A 16,586-nucleotide genomic window follows, 5' to 3' on the forward strand; every position below is an offset into this window, starting at 1 on the left:
GCTTTATCAGCACCACGTTGCCATGGCAGAGGTTGCTTTGGGTTGCCAAGTTTTATGAATGGATGTTATCGGTGGCTGTCTAAAGCGAAAGCGTTTCCATGAATGTACATAGTACGCCCCACCCACCCACAGAAGCGAAAAAAAATGAAATAAATCAAATTGATATACCGCTGTTGCTTTTCTTTCATTTCATTTTGTCGTGTGTGCGTGACATTTCGAGAATCACGTTCAACCACAACCGACGGCAGCGATATCCCGATATATCGATGCTTGGGTAGTTATGGGTGCCGTGTCTATATGGATATGGATATGGATATGGCCACGCACACAATCGCAGTGGCACGAGTATTTATAACGATCTAACTAAATGGCTGGCACATGGCGATTCCTACGGGGTGTTTAAACTGATGTTTTGTTTAGGGTTCGGCTTTAATTTTATCGATTCGCGGTCGCCAAACTTTATTCACGTTTTAGATGTTAATATCTAAATAGATTTAAAAATGAAACCTTGTTTCTAAAAATATAAGGAATTTAACATTTAAAATATAATAATTAAATAGAAATTGACCATGAAATTCATATTTAAATCATATTACTTAACAAAACTATTACTTTATAATTAGCTTTACTTACTTATATGCCTCTATTGTACGTGTACTTATTTTTTTTTAATATGCACAGGCCCATTTTTTATACTCTTACTTTGTGTTAAATATAATTGAAATGAGCGACAGCGTCTGCAAAATAAATAACGTCAAGCAATTTAATTCCATTGTGCCGCCGTAATTTCTTTTCAATTAACAATAGCGAAACGGAGCAAAATTGGTAAAAGCAAGAGTAGCAAAATGGTGGAGGGGCAGGTGGAAAAACTGGGCTGCTGTAAGAGCCACAAATTGCTGGAGTCTTTAATACAAATAACAAATGCATTCACAAACTGTGTTTAATTTCTCTCACAAAGGAGAATTTCCTCCTTTGCAGGGAAGGGGTGGGGATTCCAGGCTGGCAGACGTGGGGGAAATTGCAATAACAATCCACCTTTCATTTAAGCCCTCGGAACTGGGACAATTTGCAGAGCTTAACTTTGTTTTTCAGCGTTTGTTTGTTATTATTATTTTTTTTTTTTTTGCTTGTTACTGTTGGTCAACATTTTCGTTCTTGATGCCGCTCTTTTTGTTATCGCCCATCATCAGACTTCTGCTGTCTTTTCATTTATTTCCTTTCATTGCTTCGCACAATTTCCGCACTGACATTTTACAATTGTCCGTGGCACGGACACTTGCTGACAAAATAATAGCAATCAAGATGTTATCCGCAGTTTTATGCAATTATTTGTGAGAATTACAAGTTTAAGTGGACTTTCGGAAGGTTTTCATATCTGAAAGTTTATGCAAAACGCTTGTTATTGCTTTGTGTAGTCAAATCGTTTTTCGGTCGGACAAACTTTTGTTGGCTGCTTTCATATCTGAAAGTTTTGATAAAACTCATAGTATTACCTTGTGCTTTTAATGCCTTGCACTTAGGTTTCATATTTTCCCATAATAAGATTTCGGAATATATAAAAGGAAGTATAAAGAGAAACTAAAATAGAAGAACAATTTTTTTGTATACCAATTATAAAAAAATGAAATTTTAAGAAAGTTGAACTTTAAGGAAAATCAAAATTCTAGCTTGTTCTAAAAAGTACTTTTACCACATTTGAAATAATTTTAATATAGAAAAAATTATTTAATAAATTGTATCATTTTTATTTGGTTATTTTTCCAAAAAAGTTGGGAACGAATTTAAATTCATTTAAGTTCATCATTTTAAGGATAAGAATATAATAGATTAACAAGTAATAGGATTTCCCCAAGCATAGTTCTCAAAAATAGTATTACAACTTTTAAAATAATTTTAATGTTTAATAATTTATTCGAAAAAATTGTTTGAATTTTATTTGAGTATTTTTTAAAAACGGTTTAAATTATATAAAAAATAATTATTAAATAATCCAAACTTCTTATTAAATAAACCCTTTCTAAGATTATAACTCTCGGACAAAGATTTTTAGATCTGTTAGCAGTCGTACCTATTATTTCGCCTACAACTGTATGGGCTATGTGTGGTTTCCATTTACTGATCTCTGTCATTGCCCCGACGTCATCCATCGCACATAGATACCCACACTCACACTCACACCGCCACGTGCATAAACATTTCTCAGTTGCCTTTTCTCTCTGTTGACACAAATCATTCGCTGGAAGTGTCGCTCCCGTTTCCATTGGCCCCTCTTCCTGTCTTCCTCCTCCTCCTCCTCCCCCTCCTGATAGCCATACAGCCCACCCCAAAACGACCCACCATTCTTTCTTGACAACTTTTGTGTTTGGTCTTGGTGTCCAAATGTATGGGCACCCCGAGCTGGAACCGCTTTCGTATTTCGTATTTTGTATTTCGTATCGGTTACACTTGGATTGGATGTGAAAAGCTTCAGACGACAGCGAAAATGTTTGCACAGTTAAGAGTTCTGAACAGGGTAACTGAAATTCTTTCCATTTTCGGAGGGGCGAAGAGAATGTGGGATCTTTTTAGATTGCTTTTAGTGTGGAGACCTTCAATTTACAAATTTATAGGGGTACTCAAAAGATTATAAAGATCCCCCTAGTCCCGTAAAATTATACACAAATATTTAATTTGAGGAGAAATATTTCCGCAAGTATCCTTTTCGGCAGTCCGTTCAACTACTTGGCAAGTTCCTGTCTCGAGTCAAATCAACATTCCTTAGTCGAGCATTCCTAACCCAGAAAAAGCAAGAACGAGAGATGGCCAACACGAAAAAAAAACACGAATGAACAACTTTATGAACATTTTTGCACTTGTCTATTTGGTCCACTCCCAAACAAAGAAAATATGTAATTCAAAACATTGTTCAAGTGTTCCAGTTTTTAGTGTTCGAGTGTGTGTCTGTGAAGTTGTTTATAAAACTTTAGCACCACAGAGGAAGAATGGAGGAGAGCACACATGGGAAGACGCAGGAGGAACTTGACCATGTCGCTAGCCGGTTGCCGTTGTTTGCCAAGCCGTTACTGGCCTGGCTTTTGCCACTGTGCAAAATTGTTAATAATTTGTCTGGATTTTTGAATATACTTCGATATTTGAATATATTAAAATAAATTAATTTCCAAAAAACAGATCTCAAAACGTAGTCTGTAGAGTAAGGCAGGTATGTGTTGGTATCGTATATTGTAAAGAATATGTGCTTATAACAGATGTGATTTTTATTTTTGAGAAATTTTTGTCAATTTCGGTTTGACTTTGAATCAATATCAATATTTTAGGTATTATAGATTATTATTATATGTAATATAATCGAATGTGAAAACAGGAAAAACCTGTATACATTTTTGATATTGCTTTTTCTTATTCTGTCGCAGGATTATGAAATATTATTATGGGAAGTATTGTCCTAATTGAAATCAAAATATATACTAAATTTCTCCAGATTGCTTAAATTATCTCTGTTAAAATTTGTAAGTTTGCTAAGATACTTTTAGAGATATCTGCCTGATAAGTATGGTAACGTCAAGTAATTTTTAGAAGATTCAAGCTAAAAGTTTCCGTTGATCTTAAAAATGCAATCTACAAATTCAAAATGATTTCTTTTAAGTTACTGTATAAAACTGTTAAATATTTCAAAAACAATATCTTCATAAATATCGTTTTTTCTGCTCTGCATCATATACTCCTTTTGTCTCTCCCTGTCATTATCACGGAGCATGATGAGCCAACCGGCTGCTCCTTTTCCATTACCATCGTGGACTCAACTCCACTCGCCCAAGCTGGAGTCTCCTCGCCTAATGGATGTCTCTTTGTTTGGCTAGGTTCTGTCGTATCTGGTTTTTTGAAGTCGCATCTATCCGTACGCCACTGCACTCCACTCCACTCCACTCCACTTGGGCTCCCCATCCGTTTCGACCCGTTTCCGCCAGCCGAGCCACCGAGTGAAATTGCGCAAGCAAACAAACACATCCATTCTGCCCCTCTTCCCGTTGTTGTTGGCGGCTTGTTGTTTGGACCCAGACCCATCCAACTAGCCGCACTATCGGCCATTGGCACTCACCAACACTCACCCACACCCACATATACACCCACACCAGTCTGGCAGACGTATCTATGTTTTATCCCTGCACTTTTACTGCTCTTCCGGTGCGGAATAAATTTTAAAAAATCTTTTTTGCCAGCCATTTACTGAACCATGTCAAAGCCAAAAGCCGAAATGCTGTCTGTTGGTGGCGTTGAAATCTAAACATTATGCAAATGCTCTTTGATATTATTGAAGAGTTTGGACAGTGTAAGCAATGTGGGCGGGATTGATCAATTCTGTGGCAATGCCTGAGTGGATTTGTCCAAAACGATTGGGTTGCATTTTGTTGAAACTTCTTTGAAATATTTGTATTTGAGAAAGTAAATGGAGATAAATGTAAATTAGACTAATATTATGTTTACAAATTACACTGAATACAATCAATAATTGAAAACATTCCATTATAACTTTTGGTTCAAATATATCTGAGTATAAAGTCCGTTAAAGTAGGTTAATACCTCCTCTTAGATTAAAATCTTTTTTTTCTGAAAATGCGATCCATTTTCCATTTCCCTATCTCGTTGATCCTTCAGCCAAGAGCTCCACTCCCCAAACCATGCCAACTATTTGATCCCATTTCGAAACCAGTTCCTCAGCCATGGCCAATCCATTTTTGCACGATTGCCAAATAAAGGAGGAAAACATATGCAAAAAAAAAAGAGAGAACGAAACCAAACAGTAAAAGCAAATCGCAAAATTGTGTCATAACATTAAAACAAGTTGGCCTAAAACCTGAACCTATCCCACCAATGCCCATGATCGCCATGACGATGAAGACGATGATGACCATGGTAATGGGGATATCTGTTATGGGGGACCTGTTTTTTGTCCAGACTCGAGCAGAAATGGCAATGCCAATGGTCTGTCTTCAGACTGTTAGCTGGATGTTGAATTATGGAGGAGCCTGTTTGCGGACAAAGTGGGTCGTCTTGGTCTTCGCCTTGGTCTTGGTCATGGAATGGAATGGAATGGAATGTGATTTGTGGCCCCAACAATGTGTGAAAATGGCCCGACGACAACTTGACTTATATCCCCTTTCGCCTCTTCTCCTTGCAGCGAATGTGTTTCAATGATGTTACTGCCTTCGGGGCGTTCGAATAGTGATGTCTATCCGCTACAAAATGCCGCCAACACAACAACAGCAACATCGACTGGAGGAGGAGGAGGAGGAGTAGCAACTGGAGGAGCAGGAGGAGGACCCTCAACCAAGCCCAAACCCTTGCTGCTGACACGAACATCATCGCCTCAATTGACAACATCGCAGCCGACAACAAATGGCTCCGTTGTCCATGCCACGCCCATCCGCTCCAACGGATGTCCGCAGCCCCAATCCTCTTCCTCCACCTCCTCCTCCACCGGAATCCCGCCGACATTGGCCACAACAATAGCAACCCCATCTGCTGCCACCGGAGTGGAGTCGACGACCACGGAACTTGGAATTGGAAATGGCACTAACTGCGGCAGCGGAAGCGGCACCGGGATCTATGGGCCACTTCTGGGTCAAAGTCATGGGAGTGTCATCGGCGGCGTGGCCGAAAATTGGCCAGAAATTGATGGACACTTGGAGGCCATACAGGAAAAGCTCAAGCCCGGCTGGAGCGTCCATGTGGGCAAGGAGGGAAGGCTCTACTACTGCAAGTGAGTGTTATTTAGATTTATAAAGAAATCATTTTTTAAAAGATAGTATTTACAAACCCTTTTTAAGGGAGTTGATAGGCCCTATTAATATGGGTTTCAGTATTCTCAGTATTTCAGTATCATCCTAAATGTATGATTTTTTATGGCAGAGTATATAAAGGAACTGTTATTTTCGGTCTCTGGCAAGGGGTTCTTAAGATACAAATATTTGTTTAAATATTACAACTTTGCTGCTAAGGAAACAGTATACCATTTATATATAAATTACATCATGACACTTGCTTGATTTTAATGATATATTTATATTTATATACTAAATCAAGTGACAACCTATCATGACTTTTTAAAGAGGTCCAATAAGTTATTTAAAAACCCAGCAAGTGCCTTTACTATTTTCAACTTGTATGTCTGACTAATAAAGTTGCCAGCACTTTAAAATTACTGCTGCACAAAACAGATTTATTTTCATTGCCAATTAGGAATCCTTTCAGAACTTTTGAGAAATGCTAAATGATTTATGGCCTCTGCCAATTAGTTATCCTCTAAGGCTGCAAAAGTCAAGCCCATTTACCATTTTAGAAAATGCTAAAATTCTCTTATAAAATTCTCAGTACATAAATTCCTTCTTAGGTTTAAGGGCTTACTTTTTAATACCTCAACTTAGAAATAACTATTTTCAACATTTATTGTAGCAACATTTATTATTTGTGGCAAACTTTGGTTGAAGGTTTTTCAAAAACCACTTTAATAACCCCGCTCGCCACGCACAAAAGGGAATATTTAACAAAGCAGAAAGTCGGGCATTTATTTAGCCATTAGCATGGCCAAAGTTTCAGCATTTCTATGCTTGGCCCACTGACGAACTGGCAGACCCACAGACTTATAGACCGAGGGAGATGGAGGGACTTTGGTCCTGGCCCGGTTAGATGGCTCGGATGTGGCTGAGGACGCTGAATGGGCGACTGAATGCTGGGCTCTCTGCTGCACATAAATTGATTATGCACAAAATTCTATTAAATAATTTTACACTTTGTTGCACATCAAACTGAAAGCGCACAAAATGCCATAACAGGGGAGGGGGTTTCAGTGGATGTGGGACTGCCACTGGGGCGATAGACTGAATGAGTGAACAGCGGGCTGTTTGGGTTCCATACCCATATACCCATGCCATCTACCCAATCCCAAACCCATCGCCAAACCCATCCTCTTCTCCCCGAGAGTGTGCAAAAGTGCAAAACTAATTATCACAATTGTGTGCAGTCAGGAAATGAAGAAAGACAGCAACGGAAGCCACCAAGGTGGCTGATGTGGGTTGCAATTGGATTTGGCTGGGGTTTCGCTCTGGGGTTCGGGATCTGGCTTGGGTTCCACAGTAGACCTTCTATAATATCCGCGGTTCTATAATTTCTAAATTATTTTCAGTTGTTTGGGGACTACTTTTTGAGATGCGTCAAGAGAACCTTCAAGTAAATATCCCTAACTACAACTTTGTGTCTATAGGAAACTTACCGCTTCATATTTAGATAATAATATATTCTCCCACAAGTAGTATTTTATTCTTTATTAGAACCATAAATCTGTAAGCAATAAAGTTTGATTGACCGCGGTTCTATGATCTCTAAATTATTTTGAGTTGTTTGGGGACTACTTTTTGACATGCGTCAGGAGAATCTTTAAGTAAATATCCCTAACTACAACTTTGTGTCTATAGGAAACTTACCGCTTCATATTTAGATAATAATATATTCTCCCACAAGTGGTATTTTATTCATTGTTAGAACCATAAATTTGTAAGCAATAAAGTTTGATTGACCAATTTAATATCATTAAGCATATCTTTTATCTGTACAAAAGTAAGTTTCCTTCTATAAAAAAGCAAACAACATAAATATAGAGTAACAAGACAAGCAACAAAGTAATACTCTGTTATTATTACCTTGATTGAAATCAATATTAACAGACTTGCGGGTTCATTCAATATAAGCTCAACTGTAGTTGGTTCTGAATGGGGTGTGGATTGGGACTGGGTTTTAGTGTTTAGTTCTGCGGCCCCGATTATGGGTTGCTGTTTATTGCAAAGTCGAGCAAATAACCCAATTAGCTCTGATTAATGTCAATTGAAATGCATTTCTAGCTCACCCACAGGGACAAATAGACATTTGCTGGTGTGCTAAGCGTGGATACAAATAGGTTTTCTGTATAAAGTGGAGGTGGGGGCCCAGAGATGACCACAAGTTCAGGGTCAAAGTGGGTGCAAGGGCAAGAGCAAGTGGGCGAGCTGTTGCATGATTTATAAATAGAAAGATGGTTAAATATTAGCACAAGCTAAGTGTAGGATGCAGCCACAAATCATTTAACAACGAACATAAATAAGTGGCCATTCAACAGTTGTTCAACTAGAACAAATTTAAATTGTAAATTTAATGTTGAATGTTTTTTTGTTTAAAATTATAAATCAATCATAATTTGTAATCTGTCATAAGCTGATAAGATAGCATTGAGTGAATTTTTCTGCGGTTCGTAAGATACTTTTCCGCTATATTGGATTACAAATAGCAGCTGACAGCTGAATGAGCAATCGTAATCATCAGCCGTAACATATACTCATTTAAAAGGCAAGACTTACAGAATTTACCATTTTTATATGAATGAGTGTTTAGGAATGTTTGGCAAAAAATATGACATTTATAGGATATTGACTTACTTCCACAAATATTTTTTATATTTATTGAATGACAGAGTATTAAATGGGATTCTTTTAATTTTTCAGTCACATGACGCAATCCGCGGGCTGGTTGCCTGCCGTCGAAGATTGGAGCAAACATGAAGAGCTCTCTTATGGCTGGGAGCGTGCCATAGACTCCAAGGGTCGGTCCTACTATATCAAGTGGGTACCCAAAAATATTACCCATGCTTAATAATAAACTGATATATTATGAATCCCATTTAATCCCAACTAGCCACCTCAATAAAACGACCACCTACGAGGCGCCCGAATGCATACGCTGGGATGAGCATCCTCCAGAGCCACGACATGTCCAACTTCAAAGGAATGCCAGCCTGGGATTTGGATTCGTGGCTGGGAGTGAGCGTCCCGTAATCGTGAGATTTGTGACAGAGGGCGGTCCGAGTATCGGAAAACTGCAGCCGGGCGATCAGATCCTGGCAGTCAATGGGGAGGATGTGAAGGATGCGCCCCGGGATCATGTCATCCAGCTGGTGCGAGCCTGTGAGTCGCAGGTCAATCTCTTCGTGTGCCAACCCATGGCGCACTGCGTCCTTCCGGGCCGGAAGTCCACACTTCTTTCCGCCGGAAAGCGAGCCAAGCTGCGATCACGCCCTAGTCGAGTTCGATTCGCCGAGAGTGTATGCGTTAATGGAGCTCCACTGTTTCCGGTGAGTTTTAGCTAACTGTAAGAAACTAAGGCAATGGACTTGATCATAGGGTTCCAAATGTAAGATCACAGAAGTCTGGGGGAAAAGGGTCATTGAAATCTTTACTTGATCGTCTTTTGAAATAAGAAGTATTTTTGGAGACGACTGGTGATATACGTTTTTCAGAGGAAAGAAAAGATGTCAGCTGTTTTAAAAGATGATCTACATTCTGTGGAGATTGATTACGATGAAGTGATCGAACATGGTGTGGTGAACAAAACTAAGAAGTTCCATTCCAATCCGAAGAAGAAGCCTCCCATTAGCAAGAGCAAGTCAGAAAATGGCAACAGAGTCCTGAAGCAAAAATTCATTAAAAAGAAGGAAGCTGAACCACAAAAGAAAGTAGAGAAATTGGGGTCCAAGATCGAGCTATCCATCAACAGCACTCAGCAGGCAGTAAAGCACTTGAGGGCCCTCCAGAACTATGCCATTTCAAAGGACAACTTTCCAGCTCTTGATGTTCTAATGCGAGTGGAACATGTCTTCCAATATCCTCCAACTGAGAAGGATTTTGAATGTGATTAACATGAAGATAATACATGATAAATAAACAAATCAACAAGATTAATAAATAAATAAAATAAAATAGTCTTCTTTCTGATAAATTTAATATTTGTGCTCTTTTATATTTGTTTTCCTTAGCCCTCGGCCTTTTCCCTCGGCGACATCTGTGTTCCCCCGATGGCCAATGTGCTGAAGGTGTTCCTAGAGAATGGGCAGACCAAGTCCTTCAAGTACGACGCCACCACCACGGTGCAGGATGTGGTCAGCTCGCTGCTGGACAAGCTCTGCCTTTGCTGTGGAGAGCTCTTTAGCCTGGTGCTGGAGCACGTGAAGAGCCTCAAGCGGAACAAGCTCACCCTGCTGGATCCCCAGGAATCGCTGGCCAGGGTGGGCACATAACCTAATAAACAGTTTCTTGAAGTAAAAATCTAATTTATTTTTGAATTTCCGCTTGTTTTTCCCTTGAAGATTGCTGCACGTCCTGGGGCCCACAAGTTGAGGTGTCTTTTCCGCATCACCTTCGTTCCCATTTCGGCTGCGGAACTGGCACAGCGGGATCTGCATGCCCTGGACTACCTGTACTTGCAGTGCTGCAACGATGTCAACCAGGAGAGATTCGCCCCAGAGTTGCAGCCGGAATTGGCCCTCCGATTGGCCGCCCTGCACATGCACCAGCACGCCTTGGCCAACAACTTTTCCCCCGCCAAGCTCACCGTCAAACTGGTCGAGTAGGTTCAGCCGAATCCCCAGGATACCATCCCTCTGTATTCATAAAATGTCTTACCCCTTTCAGACGCGAGTTCGGGCTGGAGCGCTTTGTCCCAGTCAGCCTGTTCGAGGGCATGAAGCGGAAGGAACTGCGCCGGCTGATTTCACACTTCCTGAAGCTCAACGCCGAGATGACGGGATCCTCCAGCAAGGTCCTTACACAGCTGCAGGTGGGTTGAAGATTATGAAAGGGTTTGAAGTGTTTAAAAAAGATGGAAAGAGGGAATAAACTTGCAAGTTATATTTCTTAGAATTTAATCCTCAATTTACACAGTGTTGTGGGTTTGGGCTAGCTCATTTGGGCTTAAACAAATCTTTATAAAAAAATGATTAAAAATTCTACAAGCCCTGAAAATATTTAATTATAAATAATAATAAAAAGGCAATACTTGAATTGAAAATTATTAAAATACCTTTTCTTTTCCAGGCCAAACTCCATTATCTAGATATAATCGCTAGCTTACCCAGCTATGGAGCCAAATGTTTCAGCACAAACCAAAGAGAGGGCGTCGAGCGCGTCCTCCTGGTGAGTCCGCGCTTTGGACTAAGCCAGATATCCAGTGCCCGTAATTCGGTGGTGAGTCTATCGGGAATCTCTTTGAAGTGGAATTTTCTATAACTAGTTTGGGTCTCCAAGCAGCCCCAACCTATTTCCGCCATCGAGGACTTCACCCACGTGGTGGTGAATCGCGAGGACGACGTCACCTGCAGTGTATCCATATTCATGCTCGGGGATCGGGCTGTGAAGTTCATCATGGAGGATCGAGATGGCTGCGAATTTAGTCTGGTCCTTGGAGGCTACTATCGACTGCTCACAGGTGAGGAATATAAAAGACTGAGAACAATTAAGAACGAAAAAGACGTTGCCAATTCGTAAATAAATAGAGTTGAAAGTAAAATCTTTTTCAACTAGAGATAAAAGTAGTCTCTAGGAGAAGTGATCTTGAAAGAAAAAAGAAAGTAGTCCAATCTTTTTGTAGTTTTTCAAGATTAAAGTAATTGAGAACAGTTTGTTCTTAATGTAGGAATTTCAAGAATTTGTTTAACAAAATAATTTTCATATTTTCTGATTCGCCCCAGGTAACATACTAAATATTCTGCGAGAACGGGAGCCCAACGACGAGGACAACTCGCCCGGCTTCCTGTCCCAGCACACGGTGCTCCCCGCGGGATGGAGCTACCTGCTGCCCTTCCACACGCGGGCGCACAGCGTCAACTTCCTGATGGCGCCGCCCTACCATCCGCTGGTCCAGAGAGCTCAGCTCCAGCAGCAGACCTCCGTTCAGGCTCAACCAGCCTCGCTGCCCTACGCCATGGATCTGGACCTGCACAGTGTGATGGCCACCGAGCTGCTGGAGGAGGCGGCCAAGGATTCGGGGCTGAGCGACAGCAGTGGCAGCAACTACTGCGAGGGACGCAGTCACTCCGGAAGCCATCAGCTGGAGGCCAAGAACGAGCAGGTGCTGAGGAGGGTTCAGGAGCTGCAGCACCTAGTTCAGACCTCCGAGCAATATCTGAGTGAGCAGGAGCAGGGAGGCGGAGGCGTTGGAGGAGGAGGAGGCGTGGCCATGCTGGAATTCGACTCGGATTGTGATAGTCTCAACAGCAGCAAGGTCTCCTCCACGGAGGAGTCGCAGGGTGGAGGGATTTTGGGACCAGGAATGACCCTACCCCCAGGACATCCTCTCAAGCACAGTGATTCCCTAACGCTCCTGGCGGAGACCATTAACCACGAGCTGAGTGGCATAACCCAGGGATTGAACGCCATTCCAGAAACGGCACCCGTTTCTACATCTGCACCGGCGACTCCAGCCACGCCCAAGCGGAAACCCAGTCTGTGCAGCACCTCCAGTCCGCGTCCGCAGAGGAAACTGAATGGTTTCAGTCAGCTGCTGAGTGATCTGCAGGCCCTGGGCACTGATTTCTCCCAGAGCGAGAGTGATTCGGAGTCGGTGGCCTCGCCTGCCCAATCGCCCACAGCCAGGAGGCCGCAGATGATGCTACTTCAGGCAGCAGGATCAGGAGCAGCACTAGGAGCACCAGTCAAGCAGCAGCTCGCCCAGAGGAGCAGCTTCGGCCTGCACAGTCCCGATGGCACGCACTTTGGTGCGGAGACCAAGGATTACAACCTGCGGGAGTACCTCCAGCAGCTGAAAGAGATCAGTAATGCGGCAACGGCGGACACAGATGTGGCTGCCCGCCAGCTGTCCGAGATTTATGGTTTCGAAGTGAGGGAGGACACCTTCATCGAGACCGACACGGACCTTATAGATCTACGTGCCATTCCGCCACCCCAGACGCCCGATGAGCTGGACTCGCTATCCCTGATGAATGCCGCTCCCCCGAAGGGTTTCGAGGGCAAGGCCGAGGAGCTGGACAGTTTCCTGCAGCAAATAATGGTGGCACCGCCCACCCAGAAGGCCACGCCCGCCAAGGAACTCACACCCGAGGAGATAATGTCGTTTATAATACCGCCACCCCCGAATCTGGAGCAACAGCAGGTCACGGTGGTGCAACAACCGGCGGAAACGGAGTGCCTCTATAGCAACTCGGTGCAGGCCAAGAGGGAGTTCTTCCAGTCGGTGGCCAATGGCAACAGCGGTGCCCACTCACCGCATGTCATCGAGTATGCCACCGTGGAGAGGAAGAGTAAGTTCAGCTGCTGTCCCACCAGCAAGAGGGAGGAGCAGCCGGAGGAGGAGGAAGTGCAACCACCTCCCAGGACGCCCACTTCCGAGCAGCTATCTCCGCCGCCGGCAAGACCACCGAAAAGTGCCGAGTTACTGCAGCGTTATTCGCCCAAAAAACAGGTGAGGATTGCGGCCAGCCCAGTGATGATGCAGCCGCAGGAGAGGAGGGAGCAGCTCTGTCCACCACAACTGCCGCCGAGGGGAAGTCCCACGCTGGACGGGAGTGTGCCTGGCAATTCCACAAACCTGGTGAGTGGTGGTCCCAAGAAACCCCCACTGCCGCCCATCGCCAATCGCCCGCGTCCCTCGAACGGGGTGAATCCCACTCCAAACACCTCATCACCTGGATCTGCACAACCACCTGCCCACCACTATTCACCACCCATACCGGCCACCGTCCGTCTGCCCCATCTGAACCAATCGAACGGAACGGGAACTCTTCCCCTGCTCCCCAAGAAACCGCAGCAGCTGCATGGCGAGAAGTTGTTCCTCAAAAATGGTCACCTGATTGATGGCGAGGCGCTGCTGGCCAAAACGGATGTGGCAATGGCTGGACTCCTAATCAAATTGGACCAGGTGGCCGCCCAGTGTTCGGTGGCCCAGGCGGCCGGGGGAGGCACCTCCATCGACGAGGAGAAGTTCCAGCGTGCCCGCAACGAGTTGACCGAACAGACCTTGGCCTTGGTCACAGCCAGCAAGTTCCTGGTGGCCTCCATGTCGGACATGACATTGATAACTTTGCCGGAGCACCTCACCTCCTGCCTGACGGCCATTAGAAGGATCACCGAGTTGGCCCAGGACATGACCAGGCACACTTCGGCGCCACTGCAGACCCGGAATATAGTGCTCAAAGTTCATGATGTGGCAAGCAGTTTTAGGGAGCTGGTGGGCGTTGAGATCGGACCCATTGGCGCTGGACAGCTGGCCCTGCAGGCCGAGTGCCTGGCCAATGTCCTGGCCACCCTGCTGAGATCCCTGCGCGTCTTCTCCCCATAACCCAGAGAGATCGCAGGAGGCGCAAATGGAGAAGCTATCGAAGCAATCGAAGCACCAGCAGACAGAACGGAAAGTGAAACCACAACGCATGCTCGTCTGTCCATGTGTAAATCCCCCTGCACCACCTACGTCTAGATGGATATACATCAACCCCCAAGCATATATATATATATATATATCCAAAAATACATCTTTCGAAACTAATTTACAGGTAAGGGGCCGCGTCAGAGAATCAATGGTCTGATGGCTCTTTAGGCTTAGCCACGCTTAATCCTCACATGCGACTAATATCGAAACCGGAAAGTGGAAGCTCAAACGAGGGGTTCGGTGTCGGTGTGGTGGGGTTTGTTCAAGGGTCTTAGAGATATAGTTTATAGGACAAAATACATATCGCAGTGAAAATAAACTTTAATCGCAGCGATAGTTTTCAGGGGACCTCTATGCTACATATCTTAAAATTCATCTTTTTGACCCATTTAAACGTACTTCGTTAAGGTATAACATATCAATTTGTATCCTTTAAAATAATATTTTAAGGTTCTTCTGATTATGATCCATTCCTTTACTTTTCTTAAGAATTTCTTCAACTAAATAGAAAGGTTTCCAATTTTTTAAGCTCCATTAAATAAGTAATCCCATATCATCGCTCGGTTTAGCTCAATATTATCTTAGGCACCATATCGAAAAATATATATTTCTATCCCTTGAACAAATACCACACACATCGCTACGAACTCTATAAAAAAATATTTCTTAAATTAAAAAACGATTAAATATTCTAAAATTAAAAAAAAGAAACTCTCTCAACTTAACGCATGCAACTAACTCGAATTTCTATGTAATCTCCTAAAAATCAACTATTTTTAACTATATTTATACATATATCACACTCGAATCCTTAGAACTGCTCTGTATACCAATCCCCAAAACCAGAACCCGAACCCGAACCCGATCCAATTCCTCACCCTAAAAAACATGAAACCAATTTAATGAAACACCATGACTTGATTATATAGACCAATTTATATGAGAATCTAACGGAATATGTTTATTAAATTATGCTATTAGTATATTTTCTTATGTACATAATTTACACACATACCTAAAACCATAAATATACAAGTACTATATATAAATATTATAATAAAATTGACCAAACAATAATCAAAATTTTAACTTGTGATATAAAAAAAAAATGGAAAAGTAAAAGCAAAAAAAATAATTATTGATGATAAAACTTTTACATTTTCTTTGTTTAACAACAAATGTTTTAACAGGATTATTTAATACGTTCGTTGTTGTTAGAAAACGATAAACTTTTTTGTTATTGTTTATGTGTCATACCTTTTGTTGTAGTTGTTGGCGAAGTACAAGAATGCGCACTAAGTTGTAGCTTTAACTAATTATACATATTATTGAATACAATATGATTAAACATTAATCAAAGAGGGCAGAAGCTAAAGAATAATCCGTTTAAAATACAACTAATCGATAATTGTTTTCATTTTGTTTGGAGATTTCTGTTGAAGCAAGCACACACGTATGCATAATAAAAATAACCATATGATATATACATACAAGAATTATACAAATATGAACTAAAATAATAGTACACATTAAGTAAAAACATAATCAAATGTACAATGTAAAACAATGTAACTGTTTATGATTTGAGGAAAACAAATTCGAAATGCATATGAAATTGTATGGGATAAATTCAATAAATAAACCAAAGTAAAATAAACATATTCACGATCTATCAATATGGAATGTTTCCTCATAAGAAGGACTTCATTGGGGATTCCCTGATAACCGTCTCGAGCTAAAAAAGAACATCATTAACGTGATCCTTCAAACCAGACAACATCTTCTTAGTTAATGTGTTCTTTTAACAAAAAATCCACCCCCTTGAATAATTAATTAATTAAGGGAGGGACATATGCAAGTAAAAAACCCTGTAAGACTTCCTCTAATATAAAGCTAAAAATAAGTTTCATGATTATTAAATGCCCGCCATGCATTCTTCTTCTTCCAAGGAAATGAGTTATATTTTTTTCGATCTGGTAGCACCAACTTCTTTCTACCTCTTAATAGCTTCTTGCTACGGAACTCAGTTAGCGAGGACATGTTACCAATTATATTTTTGCTTAGCAAAGTTCCAACCCCTTTATGACAGTTCTCGAACAGAAATGTTAGAGAAGAAATTCCATGTGACCGCATTCTATAAAAATACCGCGAAATCAAAGAAAAGGCCGCTAGCAATGGCAAAACATTCGATACTCGATAGAACATCGATATTACCCAAAATGAAAAATCTGTTTCGAGAATCTTCTGGTGTGACCGCACCGAAGAAAAATACCCCAAAAGTGTGACCGCGCCCGCACCGAATAAAAATACCTCAACCAATCCCAAAATCCCAAGCGCGAGAAGAGAAA

General features: G+C 41.9%; 1 protein-coding gene across 2 annotated transcripts in view; it reads left to right on the top strand.

The window, feature by feature from the left end:
- LOC108014157 (uncharacterized) overlaps positions 1–15,895 on the top strand; it is a 35,021-nt gene extending 19,126 nt beyond the window's left edge. Inside the window, exons 2-10 of one of the 2 annotated variants that reach the window (XM_065867099.2) lie at positions 5,177–5,758; positions 8,529–8,645; positions 8,719–9,154; positions 9,836–10,084; positions 10,166–10,425; positions 10,491–10,635; positions 10,893–11,042; positions 11,103–11,283; positions 11,546–15,895. In XM_065867099.2, coding sequence (XP_065723171.2) covers positions 5,190–5,758; positions 8,529–8,645; positions 8,719–9,154; positions 9,836–10,084; positions 10,166–10,425; positions 10,491–10,635; positions 10,893–11,042; positions 11,103–11,283; positions 11,546–14,151 — 4,713 coding nt within the window. In that variant the 5' untranslated portion in view covers positions 5,177–5,189 and the 3' untranslated portion in view covers positions 14,152–15,895. The remainder of the gene's footprint in view (positions 1–5,176; positions 5,759–8,528; positions 8,646–8,718; positions 9,155–9,835; positions 10,085–10,165; positions 10,426–10,490; positions 10,636–10,892; positions 11,043–11,102; positions 11,284–11,545) is intronic. The other variant, XM_036818072.3, reaches the window with a different exon arrangement.
- Positions 15,896–16,586: the final 691 nt, after the last annotated feature.

Source organism: Drosophila suzukii, chromosome 3 (genome assembly GCF_043229965.1).
Source record: "Drosophila suzukii chromosome 3, CBGP_Dsuzu_IsoJpt1.0, whole genome shotgun sequence".
Taxonomy (NCBI): Eukaryota; Metazoa; Arthropoda; class Insecta; order Diptera; family Drosophilidae; genus Drosophila; species Drosophila suzukii.